This window comes from Sander lucioperca, chromosome 2 (genome assembly GCF_008315115.2).
Source record: "Sander lucioperca isolate FBNREF2018 chromosome 2, SLUC_FBN_1.2, whole genome shotgun sequence".
NCBI lineage: Eukaryota > Metazoa > Chordata > Actinopteri > Perciformes > Percidae > Sander > Sander lucioperca.
In genome coordinates, this window is record NC_050174.1 from 42342877 (window position 1) to 42365162 (window position 22286).

At 42.3% G+C, this 22286-nt stretch overlaps 1 protein-coding gene across 8 annotated transcripts in view; it reads left to right on the plus strand.

Annotated features, from left to right (window-relative positions):
• ncor2 (nuclear receptor corepressor 2) overlaps nucleotides 1-22286 on the plus strand; it is a 111284-nt gene that overhangs the window by 41863 nt on the left and 47135 nt on the right. For all 8 annotated transcript variants that reach the window (XR_004896443.1, XM_031300741.2, XM_031300750.2 and 5 more), the window contains exons 5-11: nucleotides 771-953; nucleotides 8231-8344; nucleotides 12660-12716; nucleotides 14860-14912; nucleotides 18874-18940; nucleotides 20040-20212; nucleotides 20476-20569. Coding sequence is in view for 7 of the 8 variants with exons in the window: in XM_031300741.2 (XP_031156601.1) it covers nucleotides 771-953; nucleotides 8231-8344; nucleotides 12660-12716; nucleotides 14860-14912; nucleotides 18874-18940; nucleotides 20040-20212; nucleotides 20476-20569 (741 nt within the window). In the remaining variant the exon portion in view is untranslated. The remainder of the gene's footprint in view (nucleotides 1-770; nucleotides 954-8230; nucleotides 8345-12659; nucleotides 12717-14859; nucleotides 14913-18873; nucleotides 18941-20039; nucleotides 20213-20475; nucleotides 20570-22286) is intronic.

Below are 22286 nucleotides of genomic sequence, written 5' to 3' on the forward strand. Positions count from 1 at the left end.
ACAGCTGCTCAGTTGATGAGCCACACTGTGTATTGTCTGTCACACACACACACACACACACACACACACACACACACACACCATTTCCATCCATTTGTCTGCCAGAAGACATGACTAATAAGTACCTCCTATATTTTATCTGTTGTACGACCCTTCAGATTTCCTCCCTGTGTCCTTAAAAGCGAGTTATTCACATTTCAAACAAAGTCTTAAACAGAGCCAGCTGCCAGTGCTCTTGTGCATAATCCTGGCAAGGGAAGGCTGTGACCTCGTATTCATTAGTGTGGTCTAGTGACACCGAGACGCTATGCTGGCTTTCATTACCCAGAGGATTTAATTACTGGCGTGTGTTACCTTCCCAAAGGATACACAGACTATGTTTGGATGATTTCTTACAGAGTACCCTCCAGGCTTTGCAATCAGAGGATGCGGCGGATGTTTTCAAGAGGAGAGAGAAGGGCAATGTGCATGGTCATTCTTCTGAGATGGTCAAGCCATATCAAGTCTTCATGCTCTGTTGTATGTCAGATACCTTACACTGACCTGCCGTCTATGATCAGTTGTATCCAAACATCATATAGACTTGTCTTACCACATGAAGTTCCTTTTTGATATATTCCTCTTTGTCCTCATTCTTCCCACTCCATTCAGGCTTCGATTGCATGAGTTTAATGTGTGTTGACTTTTGCTAGAGCATCAAGTTGATCAAAATATTATACACAGCTTTTATATCTAAGCTTGCCACTTTTCTATCTGTTGTGCTTCTGTAGGAGCGTGGAAGTGGAATGGGGAAGCTGGAGCCAATCTCCCCCGTGAGCCCGGTCCACATGGACCCTGACTTGGATCTGGTGCCGGCTCGCTTCTCCAAGGAGGAGCTGATCCAGAACATGGACCGCGTGGACAGGGAGATCACCATGGTGGAGCAGCAGATCTGCAAGCTTCGCAAGAAACAGGTCTGCACACCTTATGGATCTGGTCATAACTTTGGGATTATATTGGCTTGCTTTATGTTTAGAGATTGCACACTGATGCTATCTCAAGTTTTCCCGTCGAGCTACCTGATTTTAAGATGGATTTGGTTTCCCTGTGGAGAAGTTCAGGTGTCTCTGCTGTAGATGCATCCGGCTTTGGAATTGATTTATATTCCTGCCTAAGATTTAATTCACTGATTGTTGTACCATTAGATCAATGTGTCGGTGGGAGCGTATCAGAGTGCGGATCGGGCCGCATTTTTCTGTCCGAGCCCGGCCCGCGTCCGACAGAGCAGTAACCGAGCCCGGCCCGAACCTGACAGGCATTAAGATATTTATGTCCGAGCCCGACCCGAGCCCAACACAGTTAAAATCTCATTTTTTTTTACTCATACTAATGACACTTGTAGGCCTACGTATGTTTTTTTGTGTGGAAAGCCCGCTTTTATTAAGCAACTGTAGGAAGGCATTCGGAAATGTCAACAGATGAGCGCATCAGCGCGCACGAGGCAACGAGCGCACGTTAACACAGGTGCGCACCTACATAATAAGCTTTTTTAAATTTTAAATGTTCAATGCCTCATCACGCTGATGTCACCGATGCCCGACCCGAACCCGAACATCATTTCTAAATATCTGTCCGAACCCAGCCTGTACTCGACAGGTCCAGACGGGCTCGGTTCGGGTATCCATCCTCTAGACCGTATGCACCAGAAAGGCTTTTTTATTTATTTATTTTTTTTTTTTTAAAGATTATTTTTTGGGCATTTATCGGCCTTTATTTTAACAGGACAGCTGAAGACATGAAAGGGGGGAGAGAGGGGGAATGACATGCAGCAAAGGGCCGCAGGTCGGAGTCGAACCCGGGCCCTCTGCGCCGAGGACTAAACCTTTATATATGGGCGCCTGCTCTACCAACTGATTTGATTACAAAATTTGTCTCTCAACAGATTGTGTTTACATTTTTTCATTCACGTTGTGATAAGAAAGTGGCAATCCCAGCAGAATGGGTTTTTCAGTCTCTTTAGCCTTCCTGCTCTGTTAAGTACTGCTTGGCATGCAGCTTAAAGGGGTGGTTCAGAATGTTGGACATAAGACCTCATTTCCAAGTTAGCCAGTGTGTTATTTATCAGTGGAGACAGTTTTCAAGACTTTTCATCCAGTCCTTCCAGTTGCAGAGTTCGCTGGTGCTAGGCTAGTGTAAGTCAACAGTATCTACTAGCCTGCCACTAAAAACAGTCTTAACCACTCCACAGTACACCCAAGGCAAATAAATTATAATGCCAGACTATCGATGTAAATGTCTGTGTTGATAGAATAATCTTAGGAATAAAACTACCCTTGCATCGCATTGCAATAGTTATACTTTGTTCCCTGTAGTTGGTAGCATAGGCTACAGCAGCGGCTGAGTGATATTACCTAGGCTACTGTGAAAGCCAGTTTCCATGACAATCACACAAGTTTATTTACCTGCCGCTACAATTTGCATGTAAACTGTCCGAGCTTACATGACTTTTCTGTCAGCAATTACCTAAAGTTAGCGGTTAACCCAGCCAGGTATCTACCAAGAGTGTAGCTATACTGTTAGCTAACGTTGTCACTCTACACAAGTGCATAGAACTGTAACGTTATCTCCACTAATCTATCAGTAGCAGCTAGGCTAACGTTATGAAAGGGGCTAGCTTTATTAACTAGAGTAGCCTACCAAAAGTTATTAGCTGTTCATCAGTAGCTGTTGGTGCATCTGGAAATACGGATGGAACCGCATTCGTTGTCAGTGACTTGTGGTCCTTTAGATTGCAGGGTTTTTCAAAGTCGTCTGGTCTAAAATGATCACTACACATTCGCCACTTGAGTAGAGTCTCTGCCTTGATGTCCAAGCCATCAGCAAGAAACCACAGTTGGTTCCTTTCTGGATCTCCCAATGGAAATTTGTGGAAACTTTGTGGTGCCCATCAGTTTGGTTTATTTTTACAATTTCTAAATGCACACTGAATCACCATGTTGCCTAGTCCTTAGTTTCCAATCCAATGCTTCAATACCAATGTACTAGCTAGGCTACTAGTACTAGGTGTCCCGACTGTAGTGTGCTTTTTTGTTTACTTTTCGTTGCAGTACTACTAACCGGAGCAAAGTAAAATTCCGCCGCTGCGAAACTAGTCCCTCAAAATGTAATGCGATCATTGAGATGCAAGGGTAGTTTTATTTCTAACATAATTCTATCAACACAGACATTTACATCGATAGTCTGGCATTATAATTTATTTGCCTCGGGTGTACTGTGGAGTGGTTAAGACTGTTTTTAGTGGCAGGCTAGCAGATACTGTTGACTTGCGCTAGCCTAGCACCAGCAAACTCTGCAACTGGAAGGACTGGATGAAAAGTGTTAAACAGTCTCCACTGATAAATGACACACTGGCTAACTTGGAAATGAGGTCCTATGTCCTAAATTCTGAACCACCCCTTTAATATGACCCACCGTTTTAGAATTATTTGTAGTGATGATTTAGGTACTTCAAAGTTCTTTTTCATGAGATTGAGGTTATTTTGTGCACAACGTGTAAGAAAAGACGATGTGTAACAGTGAAGAAAGCTGAGTAGGTGCCACTTTGTGATGTCATGCATGTGCATTCTGGACATATTTTAACCAGGCAGTTCTAAAAAGCCTAAAAGCGCTACCTTGTATCCATCATGCTTGTGATCATGTCTCAGTCTTTGCCAGTGCTGGCACCCTTGTTGAATTTTCTTAGTGGCAGTGTTTTGGCTTGTTTGAAATGTTCATGTGTGGTTTTCCAATGTGACTTTCCCTGCCAGGCTCCAGTTGGCATCAGTGCAATAAAGTCTTAAACAGACTTTGCAGTGTTGTAATCACTGCATTCAAGTTCTGTAGCTGATCTTGCTCAATGTGCCGCAGTTCTGTATACGCACTCCTTAATGCAGCTGCATTCTCTTTTTTTCTTTTCTTACTTTTTTATTTAGGAGAAAAGTAGGTTAAAAATATGTAAGGCTATAAATAACAGCTTCCCTGGGGGAGGAGGATAATGGTGGAGGTTTTGTGACTGCTAAACCACTCATATCCCTGCTGCGCTGTCTCCCTTTTGGCTGCCTGCCATGTTTAGTAGAGAAACTGCATGTTCGAGCTCGCTTTTTTTTCACCCGAATCCCTCATCCACCATGCATGCTGTTATGTTAACATTCTGTTCATTATACTTAATTATAATTTAAAAAAAATTTAAAAAGTAGCATTAGGTATTTTTACTCAAAGTACCCTGCTATTTGTTCGAGAATGACCTCCAAATAACAATATTTTTTTGGTCCAAGACATAAAAAATGAGACGCCTGCTACTTGAATGCTTTGTACATTGCTCTTTGTTAATAAAAACGACTTAGTATATCATTAATCTGGGTATTTTACCTAATTGCAATAGGAACCAAAATAAAGCTGGCTATCGGATTCTAACCTTAGAGTTGAAACTTGTGAATGATTGAGAGGCTTAGCTGCTTACAAGCATAAATCAAGACCCCTCCACTCACCTTCCCTCAATACACAAGTAATGTTTTTATGGATATTTTTTTTTACAGTCCGGCTCTCTTCAAGCATTAAAACATCTGGACTAATTAAGTGGCACAGTCAAACTTTATTTAAAGAGTTGTGGCAGAGTTTGTGGATGGGCGGGGTTTAGGGCTTAGGTTACCGCCAGCCTGTGTCATGGCAGCCAAGCTCAGGATGGTTGGTTTATTTTATTTTACTCTGTGGTGGGTATGGAAAGGGAAGGGGGGTCTCTATGGGAATGTCTCTGTTTCCCTCACCAGATGCTTATCCCGGCCTTTCATGACACATGATGATCCATCTTGCTCTGCTCTCATATGGATCCTCTGGAGGCCACCTTCCCCCTTTCTGAAGCCCCTGACAGGAGATGAGAGGGAGGGGGCTGCCTTAACTGTAGATCAGCTACATGCACGCCACTCAGCGACACTTGGCCCCAGCCTCCAGGCAGCTAGTTACAGCTGAATACACTCCAACTTATAGCCTTTAAAACATAGAGACTGTATCCAAACATTTTCAGGCAAATAAAGATAGATTTTAAGATTTATTTTAAGTTGTTCAGCGTCAAGGTTCTTATGTTCACTTAAACAGGCAATACTTTTTGCTGATAGTTTTGTTGTAACCGTCAAAGTGTTTCGAAATGTTTTGCGAAAATAGACAAAGATGTAGAACATTTCATTATTGTCTTTGGATGGTGGTATGAAATTAAAAATTTTGTTTTAGTAACATGAAGTTAAGATGTAGATATGTTTCGGTTGGGGACAGGTACTTTGTACTTCGATCTTTGATTCCCTAAAGTTGTTGAGATAATTGTTAATCAGTAGATACTGGCTGCCGAGTACAATTTATGTCAACTTTTACTCAAAAGTCTGACCTTTGCTCTTATAACATAATTGACTAAAGGCATGAACATAAATGAAATGGTCCTTCCAATAAAGAGGTTTTAACAATGCTGGATAAGCCCTACCTTTGAAAGATTGAGGAAGACCAAAGTTTAAAGCTAGAATGCGGAACTTTTACATACAAATAAATGTCCGTTACATTCAACCCTTGGCTAAACAAGTTCACACAATGCTGATTAAGCCTATCGCCGCCAGGGAAAGCTCTCTGTATTTCTCAGTATTTAGTATAGAGTTGTGATGTTTGGTTTCTGTACCAGAGTGGTGCTGTCTGTGTTTCTGTTTCTGCACCGGAAGGATGCCAATACAGCCTATTTGTACTCAGAAACGAGTGGTTTATTAACTCTAGAACAACGTCTTTTATTAAGCAGTACACACAGTGCCGTCAACCAACCTTGCTCTCACTCACTTGCAGTTCTTCACAGCATAGCTGCTTATTCTGGCTCTCTGATTGGTTAAACGCTAAATCAATCTGCCTATATTACCCAACACCGTGACAGGCAGGAAGGGGGAGGAGACCACAGCGACACAGCGTTATTATGAATCCCACTGCTTTTCTTAAGCGTAACTCTCGCTAAAATGCAACCTAGGGTCTTTTTGTGAATGTACCCGAGTCAAACTTTCATTTAAAAGCATATTTAGGACGGAATCGCCACTTTTAAGATTTACTGTATTTTAGTTTTTTGGTCAAATGGCCTTTTGAATAGGAGTGCTAGGGGCACTTTTATGCTAGCCTCAAAATAGCTATTTTTATAACACTAAGAAGGCTCAGACCCAGAGTTTACTAAAAAGAAAGAAAAGGTTTTGAACAACTCACCGTAGCTCTTGTTGTTTCCGGCCGTTACCACCTCGGCAGTCAAAACGAGTCGATATCCAAATGCGAATGAACGGACTCCATATGAGGCTCCTTTTTCAACTACGAGGTCAATATTGTTTTTCAATAACGACAAAACAAGAAATAATCCGTGCATTTATATGGAACTAAGCTTTAGGAGCTTTCCATCTTTACTCTCCTCCCTGTTACGTTGCATTCGGAAATCAATTGGTTTTCACTGATAAAATGGCTGCGGCCGGAAACAACAAGAGCTTGTTCAATACCTTTCTTTTTAGTAAACTCTGGGTACACAAACAATGTTGTCAATGAGTCCCCTAGCACTCCCATTCAAAAGGCCATTTGACTGAAGAACGAAAATACGGTAAATCTTAAAAGTGGCGATTCCGTCCTAAATATGCTTTTAAACGAAAGTTTGACTCGGGTACATTCACAAAAAGATCCTAGGCTGCATTTTGGCGAGAGTTACGCTTTAAGAATGTTGACAGTGTTTGTGCGATTACTCTCACTACCAGAGAGGGGAGACAAAGGTTCCACACTCCAGCTTTAACTGTATAACTAGCTAAAACAGTTCAGCTAACAAGTAACGAACACAGTCACATTGATAAATAATAGGCAAGACAAAGGTTTTGCTTCCATGGTGAATGCTACATACAGCAGCATGCCTTCTTTATGACTGTATATATATACAGCTGTTTTCTGTGTCGCATTAGAACATGTAACATATAAATAATTTGAATCTTTAAATCATGTTTGCCTCATTATCGCCTGCCATTATCACAGGCCAGAAGGAAGTGGCTACTTCCACATGCTGCCTATTGAGTGTGGGAGGATTAATGATCCTGACTTGTCTATTAACACCTTTTCCACATCTGGTTTGAAGTGCATCTCTAATGCTTATTGTTTGCATTTACACTTGGCCTTTTCAATTTCTGTTAGCTATTCAAATCTGGAGAAAAAAAACCCCGCAAGAAGTGTCTAAATGAAAATACAGTGCTTTTCTTTCTATATGCTGAATGTCAGAACATACTTCCTCTCTATCTGTGCACCTTCAAGAAACGATTGATGGACAAAGAAGCCATGACTGAATTCTGCGTGATTGGCAGTGAAACAGAAAGGTTGACGCACCTTAATGCTGCCAGGTTTTTCTCTTTTAGTTCCTCACAGTTCACAGCCCCGAAAATTCTTCCTTTCTGTCTGTCTCTTGCCGTGTTTCGACCGCAGGAACTTTCCCCCGGAACTAGAAACCTTCTGAGGAACTCGTTGCCTTTCGACCGCAGGGACCAGGGTCTAAATTAAGTTCTGGGGGCTTTATTTCTCCCCCCAAAAAGTTGCTGATCAGAGACTAGTGCTTTCTGAAAATACAGGAACCTCCGGGGTGGGTTTTGCAGGGATGACCGTCGCTGATTTGACGAACACACAGCACGGCTGCTTCAACACGCCGACCGCTTTATTCATACAACATGGAAGTACTCATTTTGTACTGTTTTGTTCACCGTAGACCATGCTGTCTGAAATTCACTGTTTCTATAAGAGTACAATCTCCAAATGATGCTTTGTTACATGCCAGTGTGACTGCTACATTGGAATAAATCCTCTGTAACATTGTTTCTCTGGGGCTAATTTCCCACATTTCCTTCTCATACTTTTTCTTTTGTCTGTTTCCTTCCGTCTCTCGCTCTCCTAATTTTCTCTCTCTCATTGGATGTTCCAGCCACATAGCAGGCGTTGGCTTTGTTTACAGGCTGTTGTAGTAACTCTGTGATTAACTAGGCCCTGTGGCGTTAATAGCTATTACAGCTAATAGGACAGTTAGTCTTGTCCCTGCTGGAGTGCTGGGCGAGAGACGGCTAACACACTCTTTAACCTCGCAGCAGGAACTAGTAAGCCACAGGTCTTCCTGGAAGATCGGGGGCCCTTTTTGGATTTGTTAAATGTTAACTATCATCTTTGTTTGTGCGTGTGTGTGTTTGTGTTGCAGCAACAGCTAGAGGAGGAGGCTGCAAAGCCACACGAGCCAGAGCGGCCCATCTCACCACCACCCAGCGAGGCCAAGCACCGCAGCCTGGTGCAGATCATCTACGATGAGAACAGGGTCAGTAGAATACACACACACACACACACACCAGAAGCTTCATCTGTGGCCACTATTCGACCCCAATTTAACTTGCATTTGAATGTGGTTTCACTTGATCACATATGCAGTGTATTACCACGAATGGATGTCAGTGTGAGTGAGCTGGGTGCTTTTCCTCTACGTTTCACTGGGCTGATGCAAGATAACAAACTAAACTAAGCCAGGTTGTTACATCAGCTGTGTATTCTCTGTGGCCTGCTATGGTGTTTTGGTTTCTAATGTCGTGGATATGGAAGCTAGGCAGTGTTGGAGATAAATACAGTGCATGTAAGGTAAACTAGATTATTCAGCAAGTGCAGCTTTGAGCAAACTACAGAGAGATTTCACCAAGAGTGAGCCCCCACGGTATATACTTCTGCCATCATGTTTTTCATTACATTTCGTAGACAACACAGACAAAAAGTAGACACACATTTATCTCGACCTGAGCCTCCCACTTTTTACTGCCAGGCAAGGCAGAACTCTTGCAGAAAGAATAAGCTACTAAAGTTCAACTCCACAGGCATGGTGAATCACATGCACACTATGCAAATATAGCAACTTAATCATTCTTTCAAGGAAAGACAAACAGAGCAGCGGTGCGGTCATATAAAGCTGTTTGTAAGCAGTAAGTTAGTCCTACTAACAGTAATCATTATATGCAGCACTGCTCTGTGCAGGTTACCTTTTTTAAAAAGTGTGTTTCTCAGTGCTCTCAGTCCCCCTAGTGGTGAAATACACAAGTCTCCTTTTCATTGGAACTGGTCTTTTAAAACAGGGACCTCCTCTCACGAATGAGCTCCCCTATGAGAAACTAGGAGTAATGTTGAAACGCCACAATTCAAAGGAAAAGAGCCCTTGAATGTTTTGAACAGCTTCATTCAAGCAACATTCAAGGCAAATCATTTTTATAGATTGCAAATGGAGAACCCAGTTGGAAACCCATGTGTTGGCAGGGTCCAACATAACATTTTTTTCCCCACTGGCCCCCCAGGCCTGTAGATCAGGGTCTTACTGGCCCCTTGTATATTTTTACTGTCCCGGGGAAAAAAACACTTTTCTTTATTGTTAATTTATTAATCAAATATACATTGTAATGGTTCATCGAAAAAACTAACAAAAATACTATTCTGCATCTACAAATATGAGTTCAGTCAATTTAGTTGGATTTGCACTCTAATGATTCATAGTTATTCTGAAGTACTGCTTGTTTTAATTTACGTTAAAGTGTGTGTGTGCGTGTGTGTGTGTGTTTTTTATATATATATATATATATATATATTATTTTATATCCTTATGGCTTAGGCTACATGCAGATGAATGGAGTCCCTACGAGAATACCTTTTTCTGTCTTCTTTTTAAAGCAATACCACATTACAGGGAGTGTCCTTCATCACTTTCAAACTTACTCTCATCCAGCTTCACTAAACTACAGCTCTTATATGCAACAGCAGGACTTTGCAGATTGCTGAAGACTCATCTGAAAGGCTGGAATGACTCATGGCTTACTCCACAATGTTGCTTGACCTGTGTAACACTTTCCACTTCCCTCTGACTGGCAGGATGTACTCTGGCCTATTGCCTGCCCCCCTAACCTCGCTATCTCTCTCTCTCTAGACCTAACCCGCTGTTCAACTTTTATCTAGTTTCACTCACGTCCAAGCCCAGTGCTACAGTGACACCAAAACATTTACTCATCCAGTCATATTCATTCTTTCAGTCACTATAACATTTGTTCTTATTTATTAATTCATAATTAATTAACATCACATATGCTCCATTTACCCTTGGTTTTTTAAGTGTGTCATATCCTGATAAAATGCTGCATGCAAATCAGGGCAAGCCCTACTCCAGCCCAGAGGTTGGTGGCAATGCGTCTGAAGTTTCTGGAATGCATTTAAGCTTTTTGATATGGGACATCTAACTTACCAAGATGCATGAAATGATGTGTAAATAGTTAAAGCTTAATTATGTTTTGTGTTTATCTGCGTGCATATATGTACAGTACATGCATATATAGGTGTATGTGTGTTAAAGCACCTGGCTATAATGAGCTGGTGTCACTACGGTGTCATCTGTCCCCTCTGGGCTCAGTGTCCCTAGCCTTCGCAGACAGGGTTACAGTCACATTTCTACCGACAGCCCATTGTCAAACCCCGGGGGTGGCTCAACTCAAGTTCACTCTTCTCATATTTGAGATATTGCTGACACGGATATGAGCACAGGAGAAGACTGCCGCTCTGAGACTGCATTATCATAATTCTGTTGAGCTATGCTAAATCCTCACGTCTATGCCGTATTAGGATAGCTCTGTAGTGCTTTCTCCCTGTTTGCCCGTTTTTTTCTCTTCATGGAACGTTTTGTAACACTGTGACTTTAGTTGCATAAGCACCCACAGTGTTTTTTTTTTTTTTTTTCTCCATAGTTTTGTCCCGTTCAACATTTTCAGGGATCATGTGACCTGCTGGGGAACATTTCTTGTTGACTGCAGGCTGCATGTACAACTGTACAGGTGCACAGCTTTATAGCTTATTATGCCACTGCCATAGTAGCAGTCCTGTGTGTTACCACAGGGGGGCATAATTAATGTAATGGAGCCAGCCTCTCTCTGCTTGGGTCGTGTGTGTGTGTGTGTGTGTGTGTGTGTGTGTGTGTGTGTGTGTGTGGGTGGGGGTGTGTGTGTGTGGGGAGATGGATCAAAAAGGCAGTTAGAATACCACAGCAGCTCTCTCTGTGTATTTATCCACACCTTTGGAGAATTAAGGTAATACTCCTCCTTTGCATCTCATCCATCCCCGCTCTGTTTATTGCTAAATTTGTCATTTCTAGTATATGATGCCACATTCCAAGAGTTTTGAGGTCGGTATCAAGTATCATGCAGTCTTAAAAGGTTTTTAAATTTGCCTAAAAAGTGACATCCAGAATAAGAAGAGAAAACTTTTTAGCCTCCCTGAAAGGCTGGTTTTAATAATCGCTGTTCATTAACTGCTCCTGTAGTGAGCGCGCTTTCTTTGCAGCCTGTTACACCTCGTCACTGGTGAGGAAGCAACAGGAATGACGAAATCAATGCAAGACGAGTTAAGGAAGAATAATAGCATCATGTCACTGTATTTGCATTTAAATGGCATGTATAGTATGTGCAAATGTAAATCATCAGTGCTTCTTTTTGCCTTATGTTTTAGAGGAAATGCACAGGGCCCTTTTAAAAACTGGAGCCGTGTGTGGCTTCCCTCATAGTTGGAAGCCTGTGTTGAGTGAAGTTAAGCTGTGTGCCTGAGCTCCTCTGGGGTCTTACATCCAAGTGTGTTAGCGTGAGTGTTGTGTAAACTTAGGATCCCCAAAAAAAACCCTCCTGTGCTACCTCTACAGTGAAGAGGGAGTGAAAGGGACAAGGAAGCAGCATGACATGGTGGGTGGTGACGAATAAAGGTTGACGTGCACATACACACCGGCAGGTTCTGTCTCTGTTATCGCCTCTAAAAATCTTCCTCGCCATCCCAACCCTCCCTCACTGTACTTCCATCCTGTGTCCGTCCTGCCAGTCTCACTGCGTGGTCACTGAAGGACATGAAGTGAGATTGGAAGCAACAGAGCATGTGGTGTGTCACCAAGGAAGGGTGTGTTTGATCGATGAAGCGGAGAGAGTGTACAGAGTGTATTGATAAAAAAAAAGAGTGGAGCGATCATTGAGAGGGGTAGTCTGGGACGCTGCTCACACATTTGTCTGCTAAATATAAATGTATGGAAGAGCAATGCTGCAGAGAGATCATCCAGAGACACAGATGGAGTTTTTATTTTATTTTGCTGCTCAGTTTGATGCCCCAACACCTCTTATCTCTTTTTTTATGGTTCCTGCCAGTAGTTTTTGTTTTAAGAGGCTGAAGGTGAGATCTTTCTCTGCTTTTCATCAGAGGTCTCTTATGAGATAAGTGCCAAAGCCCTTTAGCCCACCCTCCTTTCACGTTTTTTTTGGGCTCTTTCTCTCCCACTCACTTTCTCTTCCACTCGCTTTACTGCCTGCCTGCTCTTTTCTCCCTTCCTCTCTCTCTGCTCACGGGAGGGGAGTTTTCTTTTTTTTCTGGGAGAGGAAAGCGGGAGCTGTGACCCAGCTTGAGTTAAACGCTCTAATAATAGTCGGTGCATCCATCTCTCCATCCATCCATCCATCCATCCATCCAGTGAGCAGTGTTGTAGCCTCAGTGATCAAGTGAGCGTGCTCACCGCGTTGCCGTGGTGATGGGAGACGTGCAGGCGGCCGGCTAATGTACTACTTCTGTTTGTGTTCCCTTACCAGAAAAAGGCAGAAGAAGCTCACAGGATACTGGAGGGACTGGGACCCAGGGTAGAGCTGGTGAGTGGAGACTTTGATTTCATGTCAGGTGTATTTTTTTTTTCCTGCTCTTTTGTTTTTGCATTATTGACATGTGGGAACGTTTTGTTGAAGGTCAGGTTAGAGGGATAAAGGATGCTTGGGAGGGACCAGTAACACGTTCTTAAATGCAAGGCTCTTGAGCAGGGGTGTAAAGTAATGAAGTAAAGAGATTTGATTAATGTACTCCAAATCTCCATTAAGCAATATTGAACATATTGAATATGATGACTCACATCAGAGTGCAGTGTTAAAGGGTTGCTTGTACCCAAACCCACAGAAACATAACCCTGCACACCATTTTTTACAGTACCTCGCTATATTTCCAAAATTGGGACTTTTGTTATTTTATGTATAAATATATATAAAAATGTCATACATTTGCACATACCATATCTGTTCACGCATCTATCCATCCAACTTACTCTCACACTCGCAGTCACCCAGTGAATTTGATCACTTGTTCTGTTTGAATGAATGACCTTATTTAACCCATGCAAGACAGAAAACAGGTTCTCCTCTGTTTCATTTTGAGTGAGTTCTTGTGCTTGAATTTAATCGGGTTATAGGGCTTCAGTACGACGGAGCATTAGGGCCACATCAAGGGGAAGAAAAGATTTTTTGTTTATTTTGCATTTCGAGAATAAAGTCGAAATGTCGAGAATAACGTCAACATGACGAGAATAAAGTTGAACTACCATTTCGAGAATCAAGTCGGACTTTTGAGACTAAACCAAACTACTACCTTTACCTATAGTCTTCTACAAAATGCCTTGTGAAGGCCTATATGAACTCGTGAAATTACACTTCAGAATCGTTTTCAATAACAAGGAAATTCTTTCTCTTTTAGCGCATGAACACCGTATGGTGAAAAGTAATAGGACTTTGAAGAGATTGTGCCGAAAATTGCGTCCGTTCAGAAGGAGGAACCGCACAAACTTGGAAGACCGTATTCCTGCAAACTGAAATAGCTTGTAATGGACAGATGTAAGGGTATCGATGGTTACACCTACGCGCAATACAGAGAGGATATGTTGTATCACAAGACACAATAAGACAATCGATCAAATTGTTTGATCCTGAAGGAGTGGAGCTCAGGCGAGGATGTAACCCATTTAATGTTGCCTGCATGGCAGCTGGCATGGCGGACAGTCGCTCTAATGTGATTAAGTGATAAAGGAGTTGAATTTATTCTCGTCATTTCAACTTGAATCTTGACATTTCGACATTATTCTCGAAATGGTAGTTCAACTTTCTTCTCGTCATGTTGACTTTATTCTCGCCATTTCGACTTAATCCTCGCCATTTCTACTTTCTTCTCGACATTTCGGCTTTATTCTCGAAATGCAAAAATAAATTTAAAAAAACATTCTTCCTCCTTATTTTTTTCCCCTTGATGTGGCCCTAATCAGTCCCTCCAGAAAAACAGGATTATGCGATCGCATAATTCAATGCATAATCAGCCAAAGTTTGCATATTTATGCGGAGGCCGCATTTTTTCAAATACGCCGCACTTTTGCCGCATAAGTTGCCGATTTCCGCGCAAAATATGCGGGGCTTGCATGATTTCATAATCCCCGCATTTTGGTTGCAAAAAAGTCACATGTATCTTATCAGAAAGTTGAAAAATGTTGCGTTTACTTCACACAAGAGCAGCCATTTTCCCCTGTTGCCATGGGAACGTTATGAAGTGACGTAATTACGCGACGTGAACATCATCGAAAAGCTGCAAACCCCGCGATGAAGCCATGATGAATGTTTTTGCAAGTTCCCCGCAATTTCATCGCATAAAATTGCATAAATATCCCGCATATTCCATCGCAATTTTTAAGAAAACGTGCCGCATAATCAAGGATTTTTGCCCGCAACAATCACAAAAAAACTCCGCATTTTTCTGGAAGGACTGCCTAATGCTCCGTCGTACTTCAGTCAGTCACAGCTTGGAGTCCCTCATGTTATTTGCTAAACATTTCTGCAAACATTGAATTCTACATTTATTATGGGGCAAGGTCAGAATCATAACGAGGACATGTTGGGAGTGTACTCAATCTGTTCACTTACAATCTGTTGCACAACTGAAAATATGGCTGATTGTTAGAACTGTTTGTTCCTTCTTGTGTTCCAGCCTCTGTACAATCAGCCTTCTGATACCAAGCAGTACCATGAGAACATCAAAATGTGAGTCTGTCACTACATATGCCTACACACTTCCACATCATGAAATGTTTTATATCTAGCCATTAAGGCCGTTTTACAGTTGTGCGGAGGCTCCACGCAGAGCTCTCGCCGTAGCCTACGTAAGTGGCCTGATGTTTATACTTGTGCGCTGGTGTGTGCTTCTAGCCAGCATGTGTGTTTGTGGGGAGTGGGTGATAGAGCGAGGGAGAAGTGAGAGAGTGACGTCGATTAACTTTGGAGCGAGTACCGACTCTAGAGTCATAGTGAGAGAAACAAAAGTGTCTCCCCTGTGCTTTCTGACCACGGTGGGAAATCTGTAGCAGGAAAAGTTAACCCTCTCCTTGATTTCATGTTGTTTATGGAGAAGGAGAACCAGGAAATGAGCCGGGGGAAATGCAACACTACCAAGCCACGGCCGAGCGACGCTGCGACGTGTAGTTACATTTTTCGAGAGGTGCGCGTCAGGTTACGGCGTAGGGTCCGGCGTAGACGCAGAGGGTTCTGCGGGGGTCTGCGGGGCTACGCCCTCGATTTTACGCACGACTATAAAATGGCCTTTAAAGTAGAGCGAGTTTAACCATGGATACGGGAGCTCATGTAGGATAGTTTGATAATGCAAACTGTGTCACCGCAGATCTCTAAGACGGATATTTGTTTTATATATTTTAAATACAAACATAGTTAGTAAATAATGCATTTCAAGCTGTCCTGATGCTCTTGAAAATTGAAGTATAAGTAAGTATTGTGTATACCAAACTCAAATTCACATTACAACTCTTAATTGCTCTGGGTTGATGAGGATGCTAGAACCTATCAAAGGATAACAGGCCAGAAAGGCTGGAGAAGCCCTGTTCTACAGGGAGAAACTTGATCTGTTATCGATTGTATTTGCTGTACAGGGGATATTTGTTTGTGTACAAATGCAATAACTAATAATAATGCTTTTGCTCTCCTGTTGTGTTCTGCTCATCAGATCCTTGATTTTAGTTTTTTATTCTCTGTAAACTTAAAAATACTACCACTAGAAATTAAAAGTGTTACCTTAGCAGCTATTAATTCCCGTAGTAGTTGTATATTGCTTCTGCGAGAGAATGAGACTGGCCACTTGTTTCCACCCCCAGCCCTCAACTCCCCCTTCCCCCTTGGCAGACTGCAAAGAATGGCATTTGATAAGGGGATGTGAAATTGTCATTATGTAAACTTAGTAATGAAACTTACTGGAATAAACGTTTGTAACGTGGGCAGCTACAGAGGGTAAAAAGATAACAGACAGCAACTTAATATCAAAGAGGTTGTTGGTTTTGTATGCTTTAGAATGGGACTACCAGCTGCGGTCTTGTTATTTTCCATCTCTACTGAGCTAACAAGATGTTAGAAGATTTGTATGTCATTTATATTCTTGCCACATCAAATCCGCTTTAACTCTGAAGTAGCTACAGGTCATATTTTAATTCAGGTAATGTCTTTTTGCTGCTGACAGAGCTTCAGAACATCTATGCTCAAGCAAAAGGTGCATTAGTATAAAAAAAGCATAGCTATTACCTCTGAAAATAGTATAAAAAAAACATAGCTATTACCTCTGAAAATAACTATTCATTTCTTTTTTTGCCCCTGATATTATAAAAACAAATATTAACAATATTAACAACAGGATGCCTTTCTTAGCATCCAAGATTGTGTTAGGTGAATGTTTAATGGATAATGTCAATTTCATATGTTAATGGGTATTTGCAGTTAGAGGAGCAGAGAGTACACAACTGTGCGTGGCCCTGCCATGTCTATCAATACAGCTCTGTAATCTTTTAAAGGCTGTAATTCAATGAGGCACATCAAAGGGCTGCAAGAGGGTTATAATAGCTCAACTCCACCATTGGCACAGTGGCATACCACAAGATGTGTCTGACCTCTTAGCCACACACTGCTCTGTCTTCACTGCTTTTGATCCCTGCACCGTTTGATCAGTATCATTGCCTCAAAGCAATTAACTGAAAACTCTCCCTTCTCCCTCTGTGTGTGCGCGCGCGTTATTAAATACCACTGTGTCGCTTTGAGCCAGCACAACTGACTTCTTTGTTTTGCTAACCGGTTTGCCAAACCTGGCACTCATCCCCACTGGGATAGATGGGTAGTAATGCTCGGCATCCGAGTCCCCATGCGGGTTCATCTCCTGCTCACGGTGCCTTGACCACTCAGCTGACGATGCATTTGCCAATATCTGTTGCATATTTAGACTACTATGAAAACAAAATCAAACTTTGAAGTCTAAAAATATTTTAGCTCAGTGTGCTTGTACCACTGGGGAACATCTGTCACAAGTGCGCGTATAAAGAATCTTTCAGCCATCATGTTTTGCAGGTATTATGCCAATTACAGCGTCCACGGATATCTCAGAAGTGGCACCGGCTTAGAGCAGGACAAAGGAAACCTTTCGTAGGGGTTCAGGGCTGCTAATCTTTCCCTTTGCCATCTGCTGTCCAAAGGACAATGCCATCTCTGTTTTTAAAAGGCTTAATCTGCCAGTCCTGTTTTTGCCATACCAAGTTAGTTCTCACCCATTATATGCCACAGTAAGTGTGGGTATCAACAGTATCTAGCTGGGTTTGGCAGTATTTCTCTTTTCTGCTGCAGTGACCTGGCTCAATATGCGTCTGTTTGTTTGTGTGGGAGTGTTTATGTAGTTGGGGGTTAAGGCTGTTTAGATTGAACTTGGCTTTGTTATTGCAGATAACATATTTGGGAAATGGAGAATAGGTCATCCTGTGTGTTTGTCCCTTTAGAGCAGGGGTGTCAAACTCAATTTAGCTAAGGGCCACACTGGAAAAAGAGAATCGCATCAAGGGCCAGACATGTAGAGTTTATTGACATGCTTTTATTTAATCGAAAAAGTAAAATATCTTTGACTCAATTATTGCATGTCTCATGTAGTCATCTCACTTACAGTTTGGTCCACATAAAGCCCTGAAAAAGTGAGCAAAAAAGTTCCAAAGCCATCCTAGAATTTAGCAAATCAAGCAAAACAATGATTACATTTTCTAAGTAGGCTACCACACAGCTGACTCACAACAAGCTCTTTCACAGCCGGAATATGCAAACTCTCTGGTTCTGTGGGAATTTCTGAGTCTCAAAGTCAGCAAATTTGCCAAATTCAGCTTTGAGCGTTGCGTAATTGCAAGTTGAAAAACAGTTTCCCATGTTTTTGGTTTGGCGCACAACTAGGTGGGCCAAAAATTGATTGTGAACCTAAATTGATATGCGGGCCGGATCAGAATTTGGAATTTGAATTCCGCGGGCCTTGAGTTTGACACGTGCTCTAGAGCCTAAATGCTATCATGCTATCTTCCAGTTTTCACAAAACTCATATACCACTAGTAGCCCACTTCCTGGTCTTCTGTCCTCGCCTGAGACCAAGAGGGACCTGCGGCTCAGCTGAAGTGACTAATGTAGAATAAGATTACATTAATCAGTTGGGAACGTGACCTTACAACTGACAGATTAAGTGTCAGGAATAAAATTCTGTCTTGCAGCACAGAAAGAGACAAACTGAGTGGCTGCCTAAGGAGATTACTGGCCCTGACCTTTATTTGAAGCACTGTGGCTGGCTGTTCCCAGCCCAGACAAGTTTTATAAGTTTGGCTCACCTCGCTGTCCTTTCCACCCAGAAGCAAGTCTGAGTTTATCGAGCGGTGGCATACAAGGACAGGCATTGTTTGTGTGTGTATGTGTGTGAGAGAAAGTGTGTTTTTTGTTTATTGGTTAAATAAGTGAGGCGGACAAAGTGCAGAGGGTAGAAAATGTGTACCCGAGGATCTGGAGAATGTCACGTACTTAGATTTATTATGTGACAAGCGTAATAAAAGCACTGTCTGAATTGCTGTTTTTGTGAATGTCTTTGCCTTATTCTGGATTTCTATTCCTCTGCCCCTCTCTTTTCTCCATGCCTCTCTTTCGCCAACCCTCTTAGAAACCAGGCGATGAGGAAGAAGCTCATCTTATACTTCAAGAGGAGAAATCATGCTCGTAAGCAGTGGGTAAGTAGAGAACTCAACATTTTTGACTCTCTGCTGAGACTCTGCCCATGACGGATGACTAGTGTGAAACTGGGCCAGCTCCTCCATGAAGAAAGTAGCCATTTTAGGCAGACCAAAGAGGAATAGAGCTCTAGGCATGATCTGTTTTTTTTTTTGGTACTCTTACAGTGCCCTGCCCACAGTCATCTGAAAAAACACAACAACCTAGATCTGTTTAATTCACTGTCAGCCAAGCACTTATAATGAGCATTGTACAGGGTTAATCTGTGCTCTTACCTGCCAGTGATTGAGGGAGACTGAGCCAAAGAGCATGACTATTAATAAAGCAAGGATCAATGGGGTGAGCTCTTATGCTACAGCCAGCAGACATCTTAAAGCCAACTGACTTGACAGAAAATTGTTATCATGTCCACAGTTTTACTACGAAATTATCCACAAGTCGGAAATGTGATGGCGAAAATAGTTTATTTAACTGCATCCAACCTCTGAGATGCTCTGAGGTGCCAACAACAAACTTTCACAACTCTGCATTTATTGTCCACTGCGAATTTATGTGAGAACAGTTCAAAAGCAGCACCTGTATCAGAGCCTGAGTCGTGGGCGAGTGTCCAGCCTTCTCTCGTGTTGTGTCTGATTAAGGGGGAGGTAGCTGCTTGTGGGCAGAGTGGGGGGAGACATCCCCTTGGGTTTATGAGCCCACTGAGGGGCCGTGTCTCCAGCGTGTTTAATGGTCCGCTTTACAGCATGCCTGTGAGGAAGCTGGGAGGAACGGCGGCCTGTCGTCTGGTAGAGACTGCCCATAGAATACCAACATATCCCTTTGCCCCTCTGAAACATGTAGATGTAAATGGTGACACACAACAGAAAGACAGAAGGAACTTGATGAAATTAATCTCTCAGTCGTTCTTTCTCTGTGCTTTTTGTCTTGCTTTATCAGTAACTGTTAAATGTTCTATAATTGTACTTCCTTAAACGGTACGGTCCATTAATTTTGTGTCTTTAGATCAAAGGCAGACCTGCATCAAAGCCAGAAAGAGATAGTGTTGGTATTTAAGCAGATCTGCAGTGGTTTGAGATCTTTCTTTCTGTGGTGCTTTAGGAACAGAAATTTTGCCAGCGCTATGACCAGCTGATGGAAGCCTGGGAGAAGAAGGTGGAGCGCATCGAAAGCAACCCGCGGCGCCGAGCCAAGGAGAGCAAGGTGCGGGAGTACTACGAGAAACAGTTCCCAGAGATCCGCAAGCAAAGAGAGCTGCAGGAGCGCATGCAGAGGTGAGGTCACAACAACAGGCAATCTGTGATTGTTCAACAGTGTAAAAAGCGGTCTTTGGTGTTTTTTGCCTCCAACGTCTCCTCCCAGGCAGCGCGGCAATGGTTATGTTTAGGGTTAAGGTTAGGGTTAGCTGCCTGGAAGGCGCCGTTGGAGGCAAAAAACACCATTGAGCGTAAAAAGCACTTAATTTCTGTCTTAATCAATTTGATTTATTTCCTAGTTACTAGTTTTGAGTGACGTGTCTTTATTTTTCCTTTTGTAGCCGTGTTGGGCAGAGAGGAGGTGGGCTGACCTCTTCTGCAGCTCGCAGTGAACATGAGGTCTCCGAGATCATTGATGGAATATCAGAGCATGAGGTAAGCTCTTCTGTTAAAGATGGTTTGCCCGTCCACTTCCTCTTCTGCAACATTTAGGGTGTATTCACACTTATCACACTCTTGAAGTTCCAATTGCTATAGTGGCCAGACATCTGGTTGTCTGATTGGGTTGAGTGTCCCACACGCCAAGGTTGGCACTGCTACCAGGGATGAAACCGGAAGTCTCTGAGCTAGTAGAGAAGAACTTAATTAGAGATGCCCCCGATTTTGTGCTGCCGATACCGATTGCTGATCGCCAATGAACCAAATAGACAGATAAACGGCCAATACAGATCGTTTTGTTTTGGTTTTGTTGTAGCTGAATTACAGTATAGGTCAGTTTGTCAGCTTTGTAGTGTATTGGGATCTCCACCAGGTGGCAGCGTAACCTAGAGAATGTGAAGTTAACATAATTTATTAAATTGCGCTTTTGTGACTGACTCGCACGACAATCAGCTTGTTGTGCTAGCCTCAGCACGTGTTGCTAACAGTGTACAGCTAATATAAGTGTGGGCGGAACTCATGCTTGTGAAATTAAGAATGCTAAAATCGCCGACTAGTAAGCATTTTTAAGCATTACTACCGATCTCCCGATTGAGTATTTTTACTAAATATTGGCCCACAAAGATCGGCGGCCGATCAATCGGAGCGTCCCTAAACCTCAAAATGTAATATATATGCAAATTAATTGAGAACACACACACACACACACACACACACACACGAAATATATTTATGAATATTATATTTATGAATATTATTTAATTTCACTTGCAATACGTAGTAATAAAAACTATAGGAACAACATCATAAAAACACAGCCTGCATGAATGTGACTCAAGCCTTCTTAACGGCAACATAGTTTTGTTTCAGAGGCATATGCCACTCAATATTGGCATATAATACAGCTGTTATACAGATGCTATGGTATGCCACTGGAACATTTGTAGTAGCTAAGCTAGCAGGGCCAGCCAAAGCTAAATACTAGCTCTTTAAGGCCACCACAGCCCAGCGGTAAACACTGCAGCACAGCTGCTTTCAATTGAAATGCTGCCAAATCTTTGGTAGTTTCTGGTGGTTTTTACGGCCTGTCACTTTTTTTTTTACAGTCAAACCCCCATTTGTCTTTCCTCCGTTAATAACACGGGCAGTCGACACATAGCATCAGCTGTTGGTGCAACCGTGATTATCGTCTGTGTGCTCGTCCACTATATACTGTAATAGTTCTATGATGAAACTAAACTGTGAGGCAGATAATGGTAAACGTCAGCATAGGATGCAAAATCACAACCATGTAATAGCCTGCAAATTTAGCAGCTTTTGGTAACGTTTCAGTGTCAAAACGTATTTGGACGAAAAATTGGCTTGGCTTGACTTCATACAAAAACTCACATTTTACGCCCAATTGAAACCAAATATGGCTACCTGATTAACGTACACAGTTAAGCTACTTTCAATAAAAAAAACATACATTATACATCCAATTATACTTTTCATGAAAATTGCAAAGACGTTGACTGACCTCACCAGATAAATGTCTTGCTTATCATAGATGTTAAAGGAGATTTGCTAGGCTTGAGATGTCAGCCTCTTACAATGTGAGCCACTGCTTTCAGTGTTAAGGATAAGTGGTGGAGGACCATGCTCTGAGCAGACATTGCCTTGATATCCACTAGTCACACATTAGACCTGTTCCTCTAATGTCAGCCTGGTCCCA